This window comes from Amblyraja radiata, chromosome 5 (genome assembly GCF_010909765.2).
Source record: "Amblyraja radiata isolate CabotCenter1 chromosome 5, sAmbRad1.1.pri, whole genome shotgun sequence".
In the NCBI taxonomy this organism is placed as follows: Eukaryota; Metazoa; Chordata; class Chondrichthyes; order Rajiformes; family Rajidae; genus Amblyraja; species Amblyraja radiata.
Genome location: NC_045960.1, coordinates 64,359,148 through 64,379,867, shown reverse-complemented (window position 1 = coordinate 64,379,867; position 20,720 = coordinate 64,359,148). Strand labels below are relative to the sequence as shown.

Here is a 20,720-nt window from a genome sequence, read left to right as displayed (position 1 = left end):
CATTTAAGACGGCTTGCATGACGCATGCGATAATGTGCTTGGACGAAGTGCGTAGTTACTAGTCGGGATTATGCTCAATGAAGCATTCGCATATTATTTCTGCTTCAAATAAAGTCACAAACTAAACATACTCACCAATCAAGACATGATATATACCACAATGACACGCAGCTAAATTATAATACAGTATCTCAACTCTTTTTACACGTTGCAATTAATGCAATTTCTATTATTTCTTTCCACTTCCAAACAAAAATGTGGTTGGATTATTCAGCGTATGATCAACCTCGGTGAGACCAAGCGCAGGCTTGGCGATCGCTTCGCACAACACCTCCACTCAGTTCGCAATAACCAACCTGATCTCCTGGTGGCTCAGCACTTCAACTCCCCCTCCCATTCTGAATCCGACCTTTCTGTCCTGGGCCTCCATGGCCAGAGTGAGGCCACCCGCAAATTGGAGGAAAAGCACCTCATATTTCGCTTGGGTAGTTTACACCCCAGCAGTATGAACATTGGCTTCTCCAATTTCAGGTAGTCTTTACTTTCTCCCTCCTTCCCCTCCCATTCCCAGCTCTCCCACAGCCTACTGTCTCCGCTTCTTTTTAAACCAGCATCTGCAGTTACTTCCTACACACACGATACTATATGATAGAAATTTATTAATTCCAGGAGGGAAATTGTGTGTGGGTATATATATTATATACACGCACATGCGCACGCACACTTTTTTTTTCTCGTTCATAACTTTGTTTACAGAGTACTATGTTTACCTATTCTGTTGCACTGCTGCAAGTAAGGATTTCATCGTTCTATCTGGAGCATGAGAGAATAAAACACTCTTGACTCTTGACTTTGCTAATGTGTGGGATAGAACTAGTGTACGGGTGATCGGTGATCGGCGTGGACTCATCCGAAGGGCCTGTTTCTGCGCTGTATCTTTAAATTAAACTAAAAACACTAAAACCAGAGGGAGTCTAAAGAAGGGTTTCTCCCCGAACCGTCACCCAATTTCTTCTATCCAGAGATGCTGGCTGTCCATGGAATTCCCCCGCACAATTAAAGCATGGAATAGTCTTCGCCCTACCATAGTTACCCAACCAGACTCAACTAAATGTAAGGTAGCTCTTTTTCCCCAGGACCCTTGTTTGCTTAAGTCCCCCCTCCACCACCTCCAGTTTAACTTCCATTTGGAATATTTTTGGAGGGCCAGGAAGCCAAGAAGCAAGAGTTACTCCAGGGAGTTACTCCAGCTCCAGGGAGTGATTCTGTGCTGGGTTTCAGCGGTCACGGTGAGGCGGTGACTGGACAGCAATAGCAGCCAATTCTCCCACATGCAATAGGAGGGAGAAAATGCCTGGCGCCGACCAGTTGCCGTGGCAGTGCGCAAGTGCAGGGCGGCCGATGATGTGCTGGTCTTGGTTGTGCGCATATGCAGGAGGAGGATGTGGTGGCAGTGCGCATGTGCAGGGGGAGGATTTTCAGGCCGTGGCAGCGCGCATGTGCAGGGCAGCTGAGGATGTGCTGGCAGTGGCAGCGGCATGTGCAAGGCGGCTGAGGAGCGGGCGGAGACCCGGCGGCCCAGACACGGATGGCGGGCAGAGACGGAGAGTGACAGATAGAGAAGGGGGCCCCCTCAGAGTTCAACAGAAGATGTCGCGGGTGCTTGCCAAGCCGGGCAAAGTGACACGGCTTTTAGGTTGCCCGGCGGGACTTTAGGTGGCTATTGGTAGCCGGGCAACCGTTAATTTCGAACCCTGGTGCCAAACTAAACTGAACTGAGGAAGCATGGATTCCTGTCAACTGTGGATGACCAAGCTAAAATGAGAAAAATATAGTCCTGAACATTTAATGTTTCTCAGCCATCGTTGTATTCCAAGAATTTCTTAAAGTGGTAATGTCACTGTGAAGGTTGCCCATGAACTCCACTTGTGTTCATTCCGAATTTCCTACTTGCATCTATCAACACCATTCAACAAATCCAAAAATTTACTTTTTTTTCAAAAGCACTGATATCATTTAACTTAGACCTAAATTTGAATGTTAAGTGCAAACACTCATTAAAATCAATTTGGTGAATAACAAAGTGTGGGAATGCTGCAGAGTAGTAATCTTTCAGATTCTGAAAAGTTTTTATCATGTGCACCAGGGTGCAATGAAATACCTTGTTCACATGAAGCTCGCAGACTGGTGTACATACAATAATGGTAAATACAACAATCGCCATTTTGATTCATGCACACACCATTAATTGTTGCTGTCAGGACCATCTAAGTATTTGTCCTGCAAGTTTTTGTGAGAATGTAATGCAATATAAGGCATCATTTCTTTTTCCACAAATATTTTTTTAATGTATTTCCCGTTTCAGTTTGAATTTTGAACTGAATGTTTCAATCACTTTTTTTATTTCACATTCACCAAATCTCATTTATGCTTGCTTTTCAGAAACGAGCGCATTCTCAAAATGCACTGCTGGACTGTAGAAAGGGAATGGTTGACATTTAGATGTGTTTTCAATGTGTATGAATACTTTTGTTTCATATTGTGAGTTGCTGTTATTGAAATAATAAGTATAATGTTAGATCTGTGAGCTCTGAGGTTCCTGAACAGCCCCAGATGGTATACACAGACACAGCCACCCAAGGAACATTAGGTATTTGATTGGTGGATGTGTAATGCTCCCCTTGCTTATTGCGCGTTTTTTCTGTCTTCCTGTTGAAGAGCGTGGTGCTCTATGCTTTCCTGGTGCTCTTTCTCCATTATCAATAGTCTGGTACCAGGAATTTCAACATCAACATGAGGATGTTACATTTCAGTTCAAAAACACTTCCTTCTGGAAATCTCTTCTTGAGACTAAGCTCAATGTGAAGATCTTGTTGTGGGAATCAGATATTCGGTATGCCCTACCAATCAAAGATGAACCTGCACAGAGCTTCATTGCTGGAGATGTTGGCCTGGGAGATGGTACTGATGTTGGTACATCTTCTCCACCAATGAGTCTTTAAGGAATTTCCTGAGCTGCCTCTCTAGATCTACTTAGTTGCTACAAAAGATTTTCCATGTTTTTGAAGTATTGGGGAGAGCAGGAATCACAGCTACTCAGTATGCCATGAGTTTAATATTGAATTTGAGGTCTTGGTCTTTAATTGATCTTTATTCAGCCAGCCTGTTGCGAGTGATGATGAATTTTGTCGTTAATGTTTGCCTATGTTGACATAGATATGAAGAGTGATTAATGTTTTCCATTATCTTGTAAATTCTGATTGCTGGGGGGCAGTGTTATGCAATGGAGGAAGGCTAGATAAAATATCCCAGACTTCCAGATGCTTGGTGTAAGACCCATCCTCTGTGAAAGCCTAAGCAGTGACTTGGAGGTCAGGTATCATCTTTGTACTGTAAACTTATGGTGGAAGTTGGCATTCTTTAACCTTCAACTCTGGTTGCTACAGATCCTTAAATTGTAATTGATTGTAACCCAAAGAGTGCTTATGTGCTAGTGTACTGGGTATAGTTTGTTGAAGAACAATGCAGTATGTTCATATTTTTCCTTTGCTAATAATTTCTCAGATTTGCATTTCTTGTTACTTATGTCCTTTCTTATTTTTAATACCACCAATTGTAGGTGAATTCATAATCTATTGTGCATGATATGTAGATTCCCAAAACATATATTTTACTTGTTTATTGTAAGGAAGTAAAAAGAAGACTCGGAGTGAAGAGAAAGTGACAGCAAAAAATATTAATAATTTGGAATTTCAGGTAAGAATCCATTTTCTCTCCATTATCAGTCACATAAGTCAATATTCCTTGCCCATGCCACCCAGATTGCAGTAACAGTGGGGCAATTGTTAAGTGTTTCCTCTGACTTAAGATCTTATTTCTGTAATGGAGAAATCTCTAATAATAATACTCTAGAAATGTTTGTCATAAATGTAGTAAGTTTTATTACCCTGGCTTTTAAAATTTGTATCCATTTTATTTGCAACATTTTGCGCAGTTTATATTTTCACCAAACTCGTTTCCTTAGCTAATTATAAGCCTGAAGTCAGCTTGAATATGATTATCAATCATGCTGAATTGCATTTTTTAGCAGGTAAGCAGTGAATGCAAAACAACAGGGTGGTGCAAATATTGTAATGCAATCTGAAATAGTGCAAACAATGGAATTACCAAATGTGTAGAATTGAGAGTAGAAATACATTGCGGCAACTCCAGTAAGGGGTTGCGAAAGAGGTGATTGGTTCAGGAGTCCAATAGCAGTGGGGTAGAAGCTGTTCTTAAGTCTACTTCTCCAGGCTTTCAATATATTGTGTCTTCTCTCGGAAATTAGAGGACAGAAAAGGGAATGTCCAGGATGGTAGAAAAACCTGATAATACCTCCAGCTTTCCTAATGCAATGCACCATGGAGTTGGACTGGATGTAAGGAAGTGTTGACTGGATTGTGTTCACCACTCTGCAGGTTTAGGCAGACAAGAGCAGAGCAGTTGCCATACCAGACTGAGATGCATCCTGTCAAATACTTTCTATGGCGTATCTATAGAAGTTCAAGAGTATCCTTGTGGACATGCTGAATATTCTCAATCTTCACCAGTTGTTCTTCATCCCTCTACTGATCCCCTTTTTAAATATGCAATTGTTGCAGTATTTGTGGCTTTGCGACAGCAACAAACCACGCAAATGTTATTTTGTTATAAAGAGTTAAGAAGCCTCTTAAAGAGATGTACAGAATCATGAGAGGAATTGATTGGGTAAATGCAGAGTCTTTTGCGCAGAGTAGGGGAATTGGGAACTGGGGGCATAGGTTTAAGGAGAAGGGGGAAAGACATATTTGGAACCTAAGGGGAACATTTTTTACACAAAGGGTGGTGGGTGTATGGAACATGCTGCCCACGTTTAAGAAACATTTGAACAGGTACATGGATAGGACATGTATAGAGGGATATGGGCCAAAAGCAGGCAGGTGGGACTAGTATAGATGGGGCATGTTGGTTGGCGTGGGCAAGTTTTGCTGAAGGGCCTATTTCCACGCTGTATGATTGTTAAATTGTGAAAACATCAATTTGTGCAATGAGGCAAAAAGGAACAGGATTGTGTGAAGAAGTCATTTGTTTTAAGACATGTTTTCCAGTTGCTGAATTAAAAAGTGATTTATTAATAATTCATAGAAGATCACTTTTTACTTCCCCAACTGGGAGATGTGCTGTTGAATTAGTTTCCTGCCCGATATAAAATTTGACCCATTTTTCATCTAAAAAAAAATTAGGCACGAGATACTTCATCAGTGGGAGAACCTTCTCACCTCTGACTGCGTAGCGTACAGTATGTTGGGAAATCTGCCCTTTTTCAATATTTCAGTTTTCAATAATGATATGTCAGAATACGGATCTTGGAACTTCATTAAGCACAGTATATGTTATGGGTAGTGAAACGAGGCCCATATCCCTCTATACATGTCCTATCCATGTACCTGTTCAAATGTTTCTTAAACGTGGGCAGCATGTTCCATACACCCACCACCCTTTGTGTAAATAATGTTCCCCTTAGGTTCCAAATATGTCTTTCCCCCCTCTCCTTAAACCTATGCCCCCAGTTCGCAACGATTGTATTTTTTGTGATGAACATGACTGACCTGATGTACTAAATTCTTCAGTCTGAAGAAGGGTCTCAACCCAAAACATCGCCTACTCCTTCTCTCCATAGATGCTGCCTCACCCGCTGAGTTTCTCCAGCATTTCTGTCTACTAGATTCTTAAACTAATTTACATTCATGAACCTCACAAAGCTGGTGAAGTTCAAATATTTTATTCTAATTTCTACAGAGTATTATAACTGTGCAATAATAACACTTTGAAGCTTTTCTTTTCAGAGTACTGAACCTCCTGAAAAAGACTTGGAACCAAGAATTCAAAAGATAAAGATCACTTTGGGCGATGAGAAGTGTGTACAACTTAAATTGAATAATCTGTTTTTGGTTAAATACTGAAGTAGGAAGTTTTATATTTGTCTTTTGATAATATTTGTTCTTATTTTGTTAATTAGCTGTCTTGCCGATTATTTGCTTTTGCAGTGAATTTTGGCAACAGAATCAGAAATGACTTAAATGTTTTATAAATAAGTGTGTTGTTTTTATCAGGACTGCATTTCCTGAAACAATGGTGGAAACATTTGAACTGGTAGGATTGAAAATAGTACCAAAGATTGTTTAGAAAACTCAACTAAACAGCTGGTGCAGGCAAGATAAGGTGATAACGTTCCCTACTTAAAAACAGACAACACACAATGGGTTATAAACAATAGGTGCAGGAGTAGGGAATTCGGCCCTTCGAGCCAGCACCGCCATTCAATGTGATCATGGCTGATCATCCCCAATCAGTACCCCATTCCTGCCTTCTCCCCATATCCCATGACTCCGCTATCTTTAAGAGCCTTATCTAGCTCTCTCTTGAAAGTATCCAGAGAACCGGCCTCCACCGCCCTCTGAGGCAGAGAATTCCACAGACTCACAACTCTCTGTGAGAAAAAGTGTTTCCTCGTCTCCATTCTAAATGGCTTACCCCTTATTCTAAAACTGTGGCTCCTGGATCTGGACTCCCCCAACATCGGGAACATGTTTCCTGCCTCTAGCCAAACCGTTAACAATCTTATATGTTTCAATAAGATACCCTCTCATCCTTCTAAACTCCAGAGTGTGCAAGCCCAGCTGCTTCATTCTCTTAGCATATGGCAGTCCCGCCATCCCGGGAATTAAACTTGTAAACCTACGCTGCACTCCCTCAATAGCAAGAATGTCCTTCCTCAAATTAGGGGACCAAAACTGCACACAATACTCCAGGTATGGTCTCACTAGGGCCCTATACAACTGCAGAAGGACCTCTTTGCTCCTATACACAACTCATCTTGTTATGAAGGCCAACATGCCATTTGCTTTCTTCACTGCCTGCTGTACCTGCATGCTTATTTTCATTGATTGATGAACAAGGACCCCCAGATCCCGTTGTACTTCTCCTTTTCCCAATTTGACACCATTTAGATAATAATCTGCCTTCCTGTTTTTGCTACCAAAGTGCATAACCTCACATTTATCCACATTAAACTGCATCTGCCCACTAACCCAACCTATTGGTTAGGTAAATCAACTCAAGCTTTACTGAATCATCAGCAGGCAGAAGTGTGAGGGGGATGAGAGGAGACAGGAAAGAAGAGGGTGAAGAAGAGGAGGAGGGAGTGCTGGGGGATGAGGGGGAATGGAGGAGGATAGGAGTAGGAAGAGGGATGGCGAGGTAATGGAGGAGAGGTGAGGGGAGGAAGCAGAGGAGGGTTGGTGGAGGGTGGGAGAGGGAGAGGGAGGGTAATGGAATAGGGGCTGAAGAGGAAGAATGAGATGCGTTCACATTGATCTTATATGTTACAAGTTATTGCCATTGCCATTTTAAACTAAAAACGTCTGCTGTGCCTGCGCAGATGGGGGCTATGGGTAAGTGGTGGAATATTGCGTTGGGGAAACGGGACCCAACGGGTCCGCAGTTGGTCTGTAATAATTAAATATCTTGCACTTTTATGGTCCCATTTTAAGAAGAAAAAACAGCAAGTAGATGGGACATAGAAATAGAACTGAACTCCGTATGGACTTTTGTCGTTGTTTACTTCTGACCCCATCAGCATGTCCATAGATGCCATTTTCTCACGTCATCGGCTGCACCCACCCCCCCTAAATTGCAACAATATTTTTTTACTCACTGATTATTGAATTGCCTTTCTAACCATCATCCAGTCAAAACATTTCTCATTAATTCCCTATTTGATTTAACAAGTTTTATTATTCACCCTATTTTTGATTTTGCCCAGCAAAAGTTAATCTCATTTAAATATATATTGTGAGGATCCAGTGATGTTTCATTGAGGTTCGCCCTCCCCCCCCAACCCCCCTCCACTCCATAACTATTAGTCATCTCTTTCGTACTTGTGTGCAGCATTTTAATGATGGTTGAATCATAAACAAATCACATAGTTTATTCACACTTTTTTTACCAGGGACAAACAATACAAAAGCAACTTTGTTTCCAAGGACAGCAATGAGGAATCTTTCAGTGATGTTTCATCTTCAACATCAGAAGACAAGGTCAATGGCGAGGATGATGGGCAGTTGTCAATTCGAAAGCCAAGATACTGGTTAGAGATGAAGGGAATGGAGGCTGATGTGGAAAGTTGCAAGCATAAAGGGAAAGGTAAATTGTGTAGTTTGTAGATAGCTTATAACTGATCGCATACTCCAAAAATAGGTACCTTATTTCCTGGCAATGAAGACGCACCTGCGTCAAAGACGCATCCCCAATTTAAGTTGCTAAATTTTGAAAAAAGGATGGCGGGACAGGATCAAGGGTTTGGTTTTGTCCAGGGGTCGGCAACATCGCGTGCGTGCCCTAATACTGGCTGCAGTTTCCAGATCCCTCGTGTCCCCGGGACTGACTTCAGTTCCCAGATCCCTCGTGTCCCTGGCCGAAGGACACCGTGGCTGGCTGGCGGCGGGCCGGCAGAAGGCTCAGGGGTCGCAGCCGGTTCCACAGTCCGGTCCCGGCGGTCGCTCACAACCACCCGAGGTACTTCCCTCCCCGGGCCAGACTCCCCACACACTGTGAAAGGAACTCTTTCCCCCCCCCCCCCCCCCCCCCCCCCCCCAAGCGGCGCTGTCTTTTTTCAGCCGCTTCCCATCAGCTGCCAGCAGTGAGGGATAGACTTGGCTATCCCTCAGTACAGCAACATCGTTCTTGATAGGGATAGCCCAGTCTATCTTTCTTGGCTAACAACCTAACCTTCGGCCTCCAAGACACAGGTATATTTTTGTGCCTTATTTATGGGTAAAAAAATAGCGTCTTCATTGCCTGGAAATACGGTAAGTTAATATGAAGGATTGGAATTGTGAAGGTTATGGTGCATGCAATGAGTAGCCATGACATCAAACCTACTTTATGCTAAACTGCACAATCTTAATCACAGAAAAACATATTCAATTTTATCATCAGCATTCTTAATTATCAAACGATGATTTTGATACAGTTGGAGGTTAGTTTTCATAACAGATAATTGTTGCTTCATTTAATACTTGTCTAATGTTTTCTTATGTAATTGTTTGGTGATTTGTTACTCTGCAGACAATTCCTTTTATACTAAACATGAGTAATAACAAAGCAGATATTATATTATATCCCCAGTACCTGTTGGTTCTGACTATACATTGTACACGAACAGAAAATAGAGTTGCATGTATATTTTTGTATTTTGTAGTTTTCTTTTAGCAACTCAATAGATTTATATATTTCTAAAATAAAGATAACCTTCAAATTTTAAACTAGTTATTTTTATAATAGAACGTAAAGCTACGCAGAAGAAAAGAAAGATGAATAGTGTTGATACTGATGAAGAAAATTATGAATCTTCTCGTAAAGGAAGAAAGCTTGCAGGTATGAAAAATGTGCATCAGAAATATTTTGAAATGTTCCCATAACAGTTATTTCTGGTGCTTTGTTCATGCTTAATTAAGCCTTGACATGTGTACATTTGCAAAGGATTGTTGTTTAGATTTATACATTAATTTTGAAGTTTAGATTCACTATCACTGGCATCTGATCTAGATTATGACCCTCTAGAGGATGTATGTAACATATGATTGGTTCAAGCAAAAGCAAAGCCATTTAACACTTCAAGTTGAAGAACTTTATTAAATTATGAAGTATAAGCTAGGAAATGGTAAAAGAATATCGTTTAGAAAGTGGAAATGATTTGAGGAATAAAACGAGTTGACAGAAAAATAATAAGTAAAAAATATATTTAAATCTCTTACACGGATTGAAGTTCTGGAGAAATTAGACTCCACCTTGAAAAATTATATTTTCAATTCCAAAAAGGTATTCAGTTCAATTAAATACGCCATTATACGTTTGCCTGCTGTGACAATATGCATGTAATTTAGGCGTATGAGCTGTACTCATTCTCGCACATGCTCAGTAATTCAGTCAGTGACCTTTGACTTGAAAATAAATAATTCCTGCTTTTGATCCCAACACGAGTGTGTGTGGAGCCATCTTTCTCCGTCTAATAGGTGCTAGTTTTGCCTATTTCGTAAATAGACACAAATCAAAACATGGTGGCAGCAGTGAAAGTGAAGATTTGTGGATCAAATAGAAGCTATGATGATTAGCAAAAATGTTTTGAAAAGCTTTCAGGAATCTGTTTCAACGCTCAGCGACCTGCATGCATGAGTGGAATGGTATGCAGGTCAGTGAGCACACAAAGGTAAGACGCTGTGTGTCAATCAGTGCTGTGGGAGTCGAGGCTTGAAACGACGTGCGGTGGGAGACTGCTTAAAGATAACATAAGCAATTAAGAGCGAGGGGATTCGCTGTTATTTCAAAATGGCGCAGGCCAGTCCATTTTTCCACGTGGCTCCACCACCTAATCTAAAACTCAAAGAGAACCAGGTGGAAGAGTGGAAAATGTTTAAACAAATGTATGAAAATTATGCAGTGTTAACAGAACTGGATAAGGAGGAGAAACAGTATCAAAAAGCAGTATTCCTACAAACTTGGACCAGAAGGACTGCAAAACTTCAATACCCTGATGTTCAAAACGGTAGCAGATGAGACATGTCAAAGTCATCATCGACAAGATCTCTACCATCACCATAGGAGAGACGAATGAAACGTATGAAAGATTCATTTACAATAAACAAGACCAGAAATCAGGGGAAAGCATTGAATCGTATGTTGCAGAGCTGAAGGAGCTTGCTAAGACATGCAACTTCTGCGATTGCCTGAATGAAAGCCTCATTCGAGATCGCATCATCATTGGTATTGCAGACCAGTCAACTAGGAAGACACTCCTTCAGAAGAGGAATCTTACACTGCAGGAGACTGGACATATGTAGATCCTCGGAGTGACGAGAATGCAGGTCATCGGCAAAGAGCCGACAATACACAAGGTGGAACGATTCAAACCGATGGAAAAGATGGTTGGTTTTTCTTCGAAGAAGGAGAATCAGGGACGAGTCAAGTGCAAATTCTGTGCAAGGATGCACAAGGGCAGGAAGGAGGAATGCCCAGTGTATGGGAAGGACAGCAACAGAGCGGACGACAAAACCACTTCGCCTGCTGCTGCAAGCAGAGGAAGGAGAGCACTCAGAAACGGGGTCTGCACATTGTCGTAGTCATCTGACACACTGTCCATTTCCGACACCGAGTCTGAGAGTTGCGTTGAGGTCAATACAGCTGGAAACAATTCCTCTTTGTGCTTGTTCGTAGAGATGCAGGTCGGCACAAAGCCATCAAGTTTCAGATTGACTCTTGTGTAGTGTTAATGTGATTCCCAATCTTGTACCCAACAAAGTGGACATTAGACGGGAGAAAATCATCTTAAAGATGTACAACGGATCCAACCTGCTGGTAGGACGAAAGTCATAATCCGGAACAAGATGAACAACAAGAAGTACCGTGTTCACTTCATAGTGGTAGAAGGAGACTACCAGGCAAGGTCAAGTTGGTAACGCAGACAGAGGGTGAGACCCCATCACAGTGTCCTGCAAAGCCGGTACCTGTAGCCATGAAAGGGAAGGTCAAGAATAGTCTCATGAAGCTGGTTAAGCAGAACATCTTGACTAAAGTCGAACAACCAACTGAGTGGTGTAGCAGGCTGGTCATTACGGAGAAAAAGGACAGCACAGAGTTGAGGTCCTGCATAGACCCTAGACCCCTCAACAAAGTCTTCAAAAGAGAGATCCACAGAGTATCAGTCATAGAGGACGTACTCCCTGAGCTGTTCAAGGCGAAGATTTTCTCCAAATTCGATCTGAAGTCAGGATACCTCCACTGCGAACTAGATGAGGAGAGCAGTTTCCTAACAACCATGAACACTGCCTTTGGGAGATATCGCTGGAAGAGGTTGCCATTTAGACTGAAAGTAAATACAGAGATATTCCAGAAGAAGCTGCAACAAGCTCTAGAAGGATTAAAGGGAGTGGAATGCGTTCCAGATGACATCATCCTATTCGGAGTAGGGGACACCAGAGAAGATGCAGAAAGGAATCATGATGCAAGACTGCAAGATCTTCTTCAGCGATGCAGAGTCAAAGGCATCGAGCTGAACTGGAAGAAATCGGTAGTGAAAACTGCTTGTATCACATTTCTAGGATATATAGTTAAAGATCGTGGCCTGAAACCGGATCTGAAGAAGTTCCAAGCTATCCTCAAGATGCCCAACCCGACCAATCCAACAGAAATCTAAAGATTGCAAGGCAGTGTAAACTACTTAGCAAGATTCCTGCCAATGTTGTCGGTCACATTCGAGCCTTTGAGTAGATTGACTCACAAGGAAGCAGAGTGGGAATGGTCATCAGAACATGACATGGCAATGTCAAAGGTCAAGGAGCTATTGACAACGGGACCTAACCTGGCGTACTACACACCAGATGACCATACAATGTGATGCAAGCAAGGTAGGTCTAGGTGCAACACTTATGCAGAAAGGACAACCACTGTCGTATGTGAGTCGAGCATTGACGCCAACCGAGCAGAGATATGCTCAGATTGAGAAGGAGGCACTAGCAATAGTGTTTGCCCTCGAGCGCTTTCATCAGTACACCTACGGACAGAGAGTGATCGTTGAGAGTGACCACAAGCCATTGGAAGTCATTGTCAAAAAGCCTCTGTTTAGAGCGCCAAGACGTCTTCAGGCATGATGATGAGGATGCTACACTATGACATGGAGGTCAAATGGGTAAAGGGAAAAGACATGCATCTAGCAGATATGCTCTCCCGAGCATACCTCCCGGACACCACAGGATTGACCAGATTCACTGATGTCAAGGTAGTTGAGTCCTTGATAATGGGAGAGGACAAGGTCAAACGCATATAAGCCCATACCAGGGAAGACAAAACACTACAAACAGTTGAGAAAGTAATCCAAAATGGATGTCCAGATTACAAAGCAGAAGTCCCAGAGGCAGCACAACCGTACTTCAACGACAGACACGAGTTGAGTGTGCAAGACGGCCTAGTATTCAGAGGAGAGAGAGTTGTTATACCTGTCACTCTACGCAAAGATATGAAGGAGACACTCCACACCTCTCACCTAGGAGTGGAAGGAACCCTCAGACGTGCTAGAGAATGCATTTTCTGGCCCGGAATGAACTCTGATTCATATCAAACTGTGAAGCCTGCAGGACATACGTACAACAGAATCAGAAAGAAACTCTGATGCCCCATGACCTCCCAGATCGCCCATGGGAGAAACTTAGAAAATAGGTGCAGGAGTAGGCCACTCAGCCCTTCGAGCCTGCGCCGCCATTCAATATGATCATGGCTGATCATCCAACTCAGTATCCTGTACCTGCCTTCTCTCCATACCCCCTGATCCCTTTAGCCACAAGGGCCACATCTAACTCCCTCTTAAATATAGCCAATGAACTGGCCTCAACTACCTTCTGTGGCAGACTTCCAGAGATTCACCAGAGAAAGTGGGATATGATCGAACTTGAGGGAAAGCATTTTTTAATCACAGTTTACTATCTATCTAATTTCTGGGAGATAGACAGACTGTACGACCTGAGCAGCAGGACAGTCATTGTGAAACTCAAGAGCCACTTCTCAAGATACGGAATTCCCAGCACTGGTAAGCGACAACGGGATACAGTTCTCATCAGAGGAGTTTGCCAAATTTACCAGGAAATGGGAATTTGATCACTACACAATTTATCCAAGACATATCCAAGCTAACGGTAAGGTGGAATCGGCAGTCAAGGCAGCTAAGCGAGTACTGAAGAAAACCACTCATTCCAAGACAGATGCCTACTTGGCAATACTGGAATTGCGCTACACCCCTGCGCAAGGAGTGAACAGTAATCCTGCACAAAGACTACATGGAAGGAGAACAAGAACGACGCTTCCATCTACATCAAACCTCCTCAAACCATATGGTGCTGAGATAATCACGGAAGAGAGGAAAAAGATGAAGGATTAGCAAGGAAAGCAGTCAAAGATCTACAACCAACATGCCAAGGTTCTGCCAATCCTGGAAGAAGGTGATGTCGTAAGACTCAAACCTTATAAACTAGGAGATACCAGATGGCAGAGAGCAACAATTCAGAACCGACTGGATGAGAGATCATACCGAGTTAGGACTTCTAATCCGACGTAATTGAGTGGATCTGAAGAAGACAGGAGAACTACCCCCACACATAACTCCAGAGAAACCACCAGACATGGAGAAGACTGAGACAGCTTTGCAACCTAAGCTGACACAGGAAAAACCAACACAACATGTATCACCAGAAAAAGATGCAACTCGTGAAAAGAGAAAACTAAACAAAAACAGTGACACAAGAGAAGAAACTAGAAGTGATGCACAGAATGTACACACTGAAAAGAAAGACACTTCTGAAAGAAACACCATCATAAAGACAAAGGCAGGAAGAGTTGTCAGACCGCCGGAAAGGTACGGCGAGTATGTCAAGAAGTAATGTGTTTTGTTGTGATGTACCTACATGCTTACGAGAAGAAAGCATGTGAACTTTATTTTGTGTTATTGAAATGTCACAAGTGTGGCAATGGTTGAAATTGTGAAATAAGACAAAACTGTTGTTTTATTCTGTTAAGTTAAACCATAGTAATACGGTATAATATTATGAAAAGTGTTTTGGTTTGCTTGTTTTGGATCGTTGGAAATGTAATCCCAAAATGTCAAAAAGGAAAGGATATGACAATATCCATGTAATTTATGCGTATGAGCTGTACTCATTCTCGCACATGCTCAGTAAATCAGTCAGTGACCTTTGACTTCTAAATAAATAATTCCTGCTTTTGATCCAAACACGAGTGTGTGTGGAGCCATCTTTCTCCATCTAATAGGTGCTGGTTTTACCTATTTCGTAAATAGACATATCAAAACACCTGCCGAAATGCACCAACCTCCAGCTCTTTTTGGAGTATTTAATTTGTAAGTATTGTGGGAGTTAGTCACTTTCTGTACCTCTTAACTCACTGGTTTATTAAATATATGGAAGGAAGCTACGTAGAGAACTATATAAGTCAAAAATAAGAACTCCAACTGTAAACATGGCTACATATGTCCAGTGTAATCTAATAGTATGGTTGCCCATTTTTCTTGCAAATGTACAAACATTTATTTATTACACCTGACAAATCGAAGATGAGACATGTGGCCTTGGTCAGTATCTCATCGTAAAAAAGCCTCCCTTTTGATTCCATTGATGTCACATCCCTCAGGAGGCCATTTGTACTCATCAGCCCTGTCATTTGTAGTCATATTTGCTCTGCTGATTATTTGTATTGGCTAACCTATCATCTTCCCCTAATTCCCGTTGATGTAAAATGTGATGAGTAAGCCTGTGGCCTCTTTATCTTTTCTCGGTCCTGTAGCTATCCCAACCCTAGCTATCTGAAGCCAGTGGGTTGGCTAAGTCTACCCTATATATCTACATTTGCATTGTCTTGTTTAACCTAACATTGTGGTGACCCACAATTGCCATGAATATTACTGCAAAGGCTGCTATAACACTTTCTAGCTTGGCTTCTGGAAAATATTCCAATTGACTGTTTATTACTTGCTATTTTATTTCCAAATGGTAACCAATAATAGTCACTGGGATGGGCATTTATTATACTACAACAGGTTTAGAGGGATATGGGCCAAAAGCAGTCAGGTGGGACTAGTGTAGATGTTTTATGTTGGCCGGTGTGGCCCAGTTGAGTAGAAGGGCATATTTCCACGCTGTAAGACTGACTCTAACATACTTTATGAAGTAGCATCGACTCTCAAATGTCAAAAAAACATTCTCATTGTTTTGTTACCCTACAATAAGGCAGGAATAAATGTGAGAATTCTCAGCAACCATAGGACACCCAGAGTGTTATTAAAATCCACTGGAAGGAAAGTTATTGTTGTAATAATGGATATTCAACAGCCAGTCTGTGCATGGTAAAATCACAAACAGCAATGAAATGAAGATTTGTGTTAATGGTCTGATTGAAAGTTAAATAGTATACACTGGTAACATCCCCTGTTCCTACAAAGGGTAGTGATGTGAGCTCTTTTATACCCATTTGGGAAAACAGGCAAATCACATTTTTTTAAATGTTCCACATAGGAGATTCGTGGGCAAAATTAGGGCACATAGTATTGGAGGTAGAGTGCTGACATGGATAGAGAAGTGGTTGGCAGACGGGAAACAAAGAGTAGGGATTAACGGGTCCCTTTCAGAATGGCAGGCAGTGACTAGTGGGGTACTACAAGGCTCGGTGCTGGGACCGCAGCTATTTACAATATACATCAATTATTTGGATGAAGGAATTCAAAGTATCATTAGCAAATTTGCAGATGACACAAAGCTGGGTGGCGGTGTGAACTGTGAGGAGGATGCTATGAGAATGCAGGGTGACTTGGACAGGTTGTGGAAGACAGCAGATGCATGGCAGATTAAGTTTAATGCGGATTAATGTGAGGTTATCCACTTTGGTAGCAAAAACAGGAAGGCAGATTACTATCTAAATGGCGTCAAGTTGGGAAAAGGGGAAGTACAACGGGATATGGGGGGTCCTTGTTCATCAGTCTATGAAAGTAAGCATGCAGGTACAGCAGGCAGTGAAGAAAGCGGATGACATGTTGGCCTTTAAGACAAGAGGAATTGAATAAAGGTCCTTCTGCAGTTGTACAGAGCCCTAGTGAGACCACATCTGGAGTATTGTGTGCAGTTTTGGTCCCCTAATTTGAGGAAGGACATTATTGCTATTGAGGGAGTGCAGCGTAGGTTTACAAGGTTAATTCCCGGGATGGCAGGACTGTCATATGCTGAGAGAATGGAGCAGCTGGGCTTGTACACTCTGGAGTTTAGAAGGATGAGAGGCAATCTCATTGAAACATATAAGATTGTTAAGGGTTTGGACACGCTAGAGGCAGGAAACATGTTCCCGATGTTGGGGGAGCCCAGAACCAGGGGCCACAGTTTAAGAATAAGGAGTAAGCCATTTAGAACGGAGACGAGGAAACATTTTTTCTCACAGAGAGTGGTGAGTCTGTGGAATTCTCTGCCTCAGAGGGCGGTGGAGGCAGGTTCTCTGGATGCTTTCAAGAGAGCTATATAGGGCTCTTAAATATGGGGAGAAGGCAGGAATGGGGTACTGATTGTGGATGATCAGCCATGATCATATTGAATGGCCTACTCCTGCACCTATTGTCTATTGTCTATTTTGCTTTAATTTCAATAGTGAATCAACAGGAAATTTTCAATTATAGACCATTCGCAGAAGAGCATGTTAACTTGGGCAGGAATTTGTTGATTTGTATGTTAAAATTGTGCATGTGTAAGCTCTGCAAGTTCCTGTCTGATTGTCTGTCTGTCTGTCTGTCTGTCTGTCTGTCTGTCTGTCTGTCTGTTCTTGACCGCTTTTGGCCATCTGTGCTGTGATTTCCGAGAAAATATGTCTCTATTGGTTCTGAGCTTGCAAAAATATGTCTATTGGTTCTAAAGCTTGCAAAAATATGTCTATTGGTTCTAAAGCTTGCAAAAATATGTCTATTGGTTCTAAAGCTTGCAAAAATATGTCTATAGGTTCTAAAGCTGGCAAAAATATGTCTATTGGTTCTAAAGCTGGCAAAAATATGTCTATTGGTTCTAAAGCTTGCAAAAAAATGTCTTGGTTCTAAAGCTTGCAAAAAAAATGTATTGGTTCTAAAGCTTGCAAAAAAATGTCAATTGGTTCTAAAGCTTGCAAAAAATGTGTTGGTTCTAAAGTTTGCAAAAAATGTGTTGGTTCTAAAGCTTGCAAAAAGTGTCTATTGGTTCTAAAGCTTTCAAAAAAATGTCTATTGGTTCTAAAGCTTGCAAAAAATGTATTGGTTCTAAAGCTTGCAAAAAAAATGTCAATTGGTTCTAAAGCTTGCAAAAAATGTGTTGGTTCTAAAGTTTGCAAAAAATGTGTTGGTTCTAAAGCTTGCAAAAAAAATGTTTATTGGTTCTAAAATGGTTCATATCACCCCCCCTCTCTTCCCCCTCCTCTCTCCCCCCCCCCCCCCCCCCCCTCCCCTCCCCCTCCCCCCCCCCCCCCCCCCTCCCCCCCTCCCTCTCTCTCTCCCCCTCTCTCTCCCCCTTCCTCTCACCCCCCTCCTTTCTTTCCCCTCCTCCTCTCTCCCCCCTCCTCTCTTTCCCCTCCTCTCTCCCCCCTCCTCTCTCCCCCCTCTCCTCTCTTCCCCCCACCTCCTCTCTCCCCCCTCCTCTCTCCCCCTCCTCTCTCCCCCCTCCTCTCTCCCCTCCTCTCTCCCCCTCCTCTCTCCCCCCTCCTCTCTCCCCCCGGCTCTCTCCCCTACTCTCTCCCCCTCCCCTCGACCCCCGCCTCTCTCCCCCACCTCTCTCCCCCTCCTCTCTCCCCCTCCTCTCTCCCCCCTCCTCTCTCCCCCTCCTCTCTCCCCCCCCACTTCTCCCCCTCCTCTCTCCCCCCTCCTCTCTCCCCCCCTCCTCTCCCCCTCCTCTCTCCCTCCTTTCTCCCCCTCCTCTCTACCCCTCCTCTCTCCCCCCCCTCCTCTCTCCCCCCCCTTCCTCTCTCCCCCCTCCGCTCTCCCTCCCCCCTCCTCTCTCCCCCCCTCTCTCTCCCCCCTCCTCTCCCCTCTCTCTCCCCCCGTCCCTCCTCCTCCCCCCCTCCTCTCTCCCCCTCTCTCGTCCCGCTCCCTCCCTCGTCCCCCCTCCCCCTCCTTCTCTCATCCCCCCTCCTCCTCTTCCCCCCCTCCTCTCTCCCTCCCCCGCCCTCCTCTTCTCCCCCGCTCCCTCTTCTCCCCTCCTCCCTCTCCCTCGCTCTCCCTCTCTCCCCCCTCCCCCTCCTCTCCCTCCCTCTCTTCTCCCCCCTCCCTCTCGTCTCCTCCCCCTCTGCCTCTCTCCCCCCCTCCTCTCTCCTCCCCCCTCCTCTCCCTCCCCTCCCTCTCTCCGCCCCTCCTCTCTTCTCCCCCCTCCCTCTCATCCTCCCCCGCCCTCCCCTCTCTCTCTCCCCCCCTCCCTCTCTTCTCCCTCCTCTTCTCTCTCCCCCCCTCCTCTCTCTCTCCCCTCCTCTCTCTCCCCCCGTCCTCTTCTCCCCCCCGCCCTCCTCTCTCCGCCCCCCCTCTCTCTCTCCCCGCTCCGCCTCCTCTCTCCTCCCCCCCTCCTCTCTCCCCCCCCTTCCCTCTCTTCCCCCCCCTCCTCTCTCCCCCCCCTCCTCTCTCCCCCCCTCCTGCCTCTCTCCCCCCCCCTCCTCTCTCCCACCCCTCCCTCCGCCCCCTCCTCTCTCCCCCCCCTCCTCTCTCCCCCCCCTCCTCTTCGCCCTCCCTCCTCTTCCCCCCCTCCTCTCTCCCCCTCCCGTCTCTCCCCCCCTCCTCTCGCCCCCGTCTCTGCTTCCCCGTCTCCTCTCCCCCTCTCTCTCTCCCCCCCCTCCTCTCTCTCCCCCCTCCTCTCTCCCCCCCCTGCCTCTCCTCGCCCCTCGTCCTCTCTCCCCCTTCCTCTCTCGTCCCCCCTCTCTCTCCCCCCTCTCTCTCCTCCCGCCCTCTCTCACCTTCCTCGCCCCCCTCCCTCTCTCTCTCGCCGCCCTCCTCTCGTTTCCCCCCTCCTCTCTTTCTTCTTCTCCCGCCCCTCCGTCCCCCCCCCTCCCCCCCCCTCCTCCTCTCCCCCTCTCCTCTCGTCCCCTCCTCCTCTCTCCCCCCTCCTCTCTCCCCCCCCTCCTCTCACTTCCCTCTCCCCCCCTCCTCTCTCCCCCCCCTCCTCTCTCCCCCCCTCCTCTCGTCCCCCCCCTCCTCCTCCCCCCCTCTCTCTCCCCCCCGTCCTCTTCCCCCCTCCTCTTTCCCTCCTCCTCCTCTCCCCCCTCCTCCTCCTCTTCTCCCCTCCTCCCCCCCTTCCTCGCTCCTTCCTCCCCTCCTCCTCTCCTCCTCCCCCCCTCTCGTCCTCCCCCCCTCTCTCTCCCCCTGCCTTCATTCTCTCGCCCCTCTCTCCTCCCCCCCTCTCTTGTCTCTCCTCCTCCCCTCTCTGCCCTCCCCCCCTCTCTCGCGTCCCCACCTCTCTCCCCCCGCCCTCTCTCCCCCCCCATCTCTTGGCCCCCCCCCCTCTCTCCGCCCCCCCCTCGTCCGACTCCCCTTCTCCCGCTTCCCCCCCTCCCCGTCTCTCCCCCGCCTCTCTCTTCTCCCTCTCCTCTCTCCTCGCTCCCCCCTCTCTCCCGCCCTCCTCTCTCTCGCCCTGCCTCCCTCTTCTCCCCCTCCTCTCTGCCCCCCCTCCTCTCTCGTCCCCCCTCCGTCTTTCCTCCTCTCCCCCTCTCCTCTCTTCCCCCCCCCTCCTCCTCTCCCCTCTCCTCTCTCCCCCTCCTCTCTCGCCCCCCTCCTCTTTCCCGTCCCCCCTCCTCTTTCCCCCCTCTCCTCTCTTCCCCCCCCCTCTCTCCTCTTCCCCCCCTCCCTCTTCTGCCCCCCTCCTCCGCCCCCCCTCCATCCCTCCCCTCTCCTCTCGCGCCCCCTCCTCTCCCCCCCTCCTCTCCCTCCCCTCCTCTCCCCCTCCTCCTCGTCCCCCCCCCCTCGTCCCCCCCTCCGTCGTCCCGCCCATCCTCTTCCGCCCGTTCCTCGATTTCCCACGGCTCCGTCTTCCCGCCCTCCTCTTCCCTCCCCCTCCTCTTCCCCCTCCTCTTCCCCCCCTCCTCTTCCCCCCCTCTTCTCTCCC

The 20,720-nt window shown here is 45.5% G+C and overlaps 1 protein-coding gene across 2 annotated transcripts in view; it reads left to right on the top strand.

The window, feature by feature from the left end:
* The window catches only part of LOC116973397 (zinc finger protein 512-like), a 45,832-nt gene that overhangs the window by 4,437 nt on the left and 20,675 nt on the right, over positions 1-20,720 (top strand). The window contains exons 3-7 of one of the 2 annotated variants that reach the window (XM_033021405.1): positions 3,689-3,756; positions 5,865-5,935; positions 8,030-8,223; positions 9,148-9,168; positions 9,364-9,456. In XM_033021405.1, coding sequence (XP_032877296.1) covers positions 3,689-3,756; positions 5,865-5,935; positions 8,030-8,223; positions 9,148-9,168; positions 9,364-9,456 — 447 coding nt within the window. The remainder of the gene's footprint in view (positions 1-3,688; positions 3,757-5,864; positions 5,936-8,029; positions 8,224-9,147; positions 9,169-9,363; positions 9,457-20,720) is intronic. The other variant, XM_033021406.1, reaches the window with a different exon arrangement.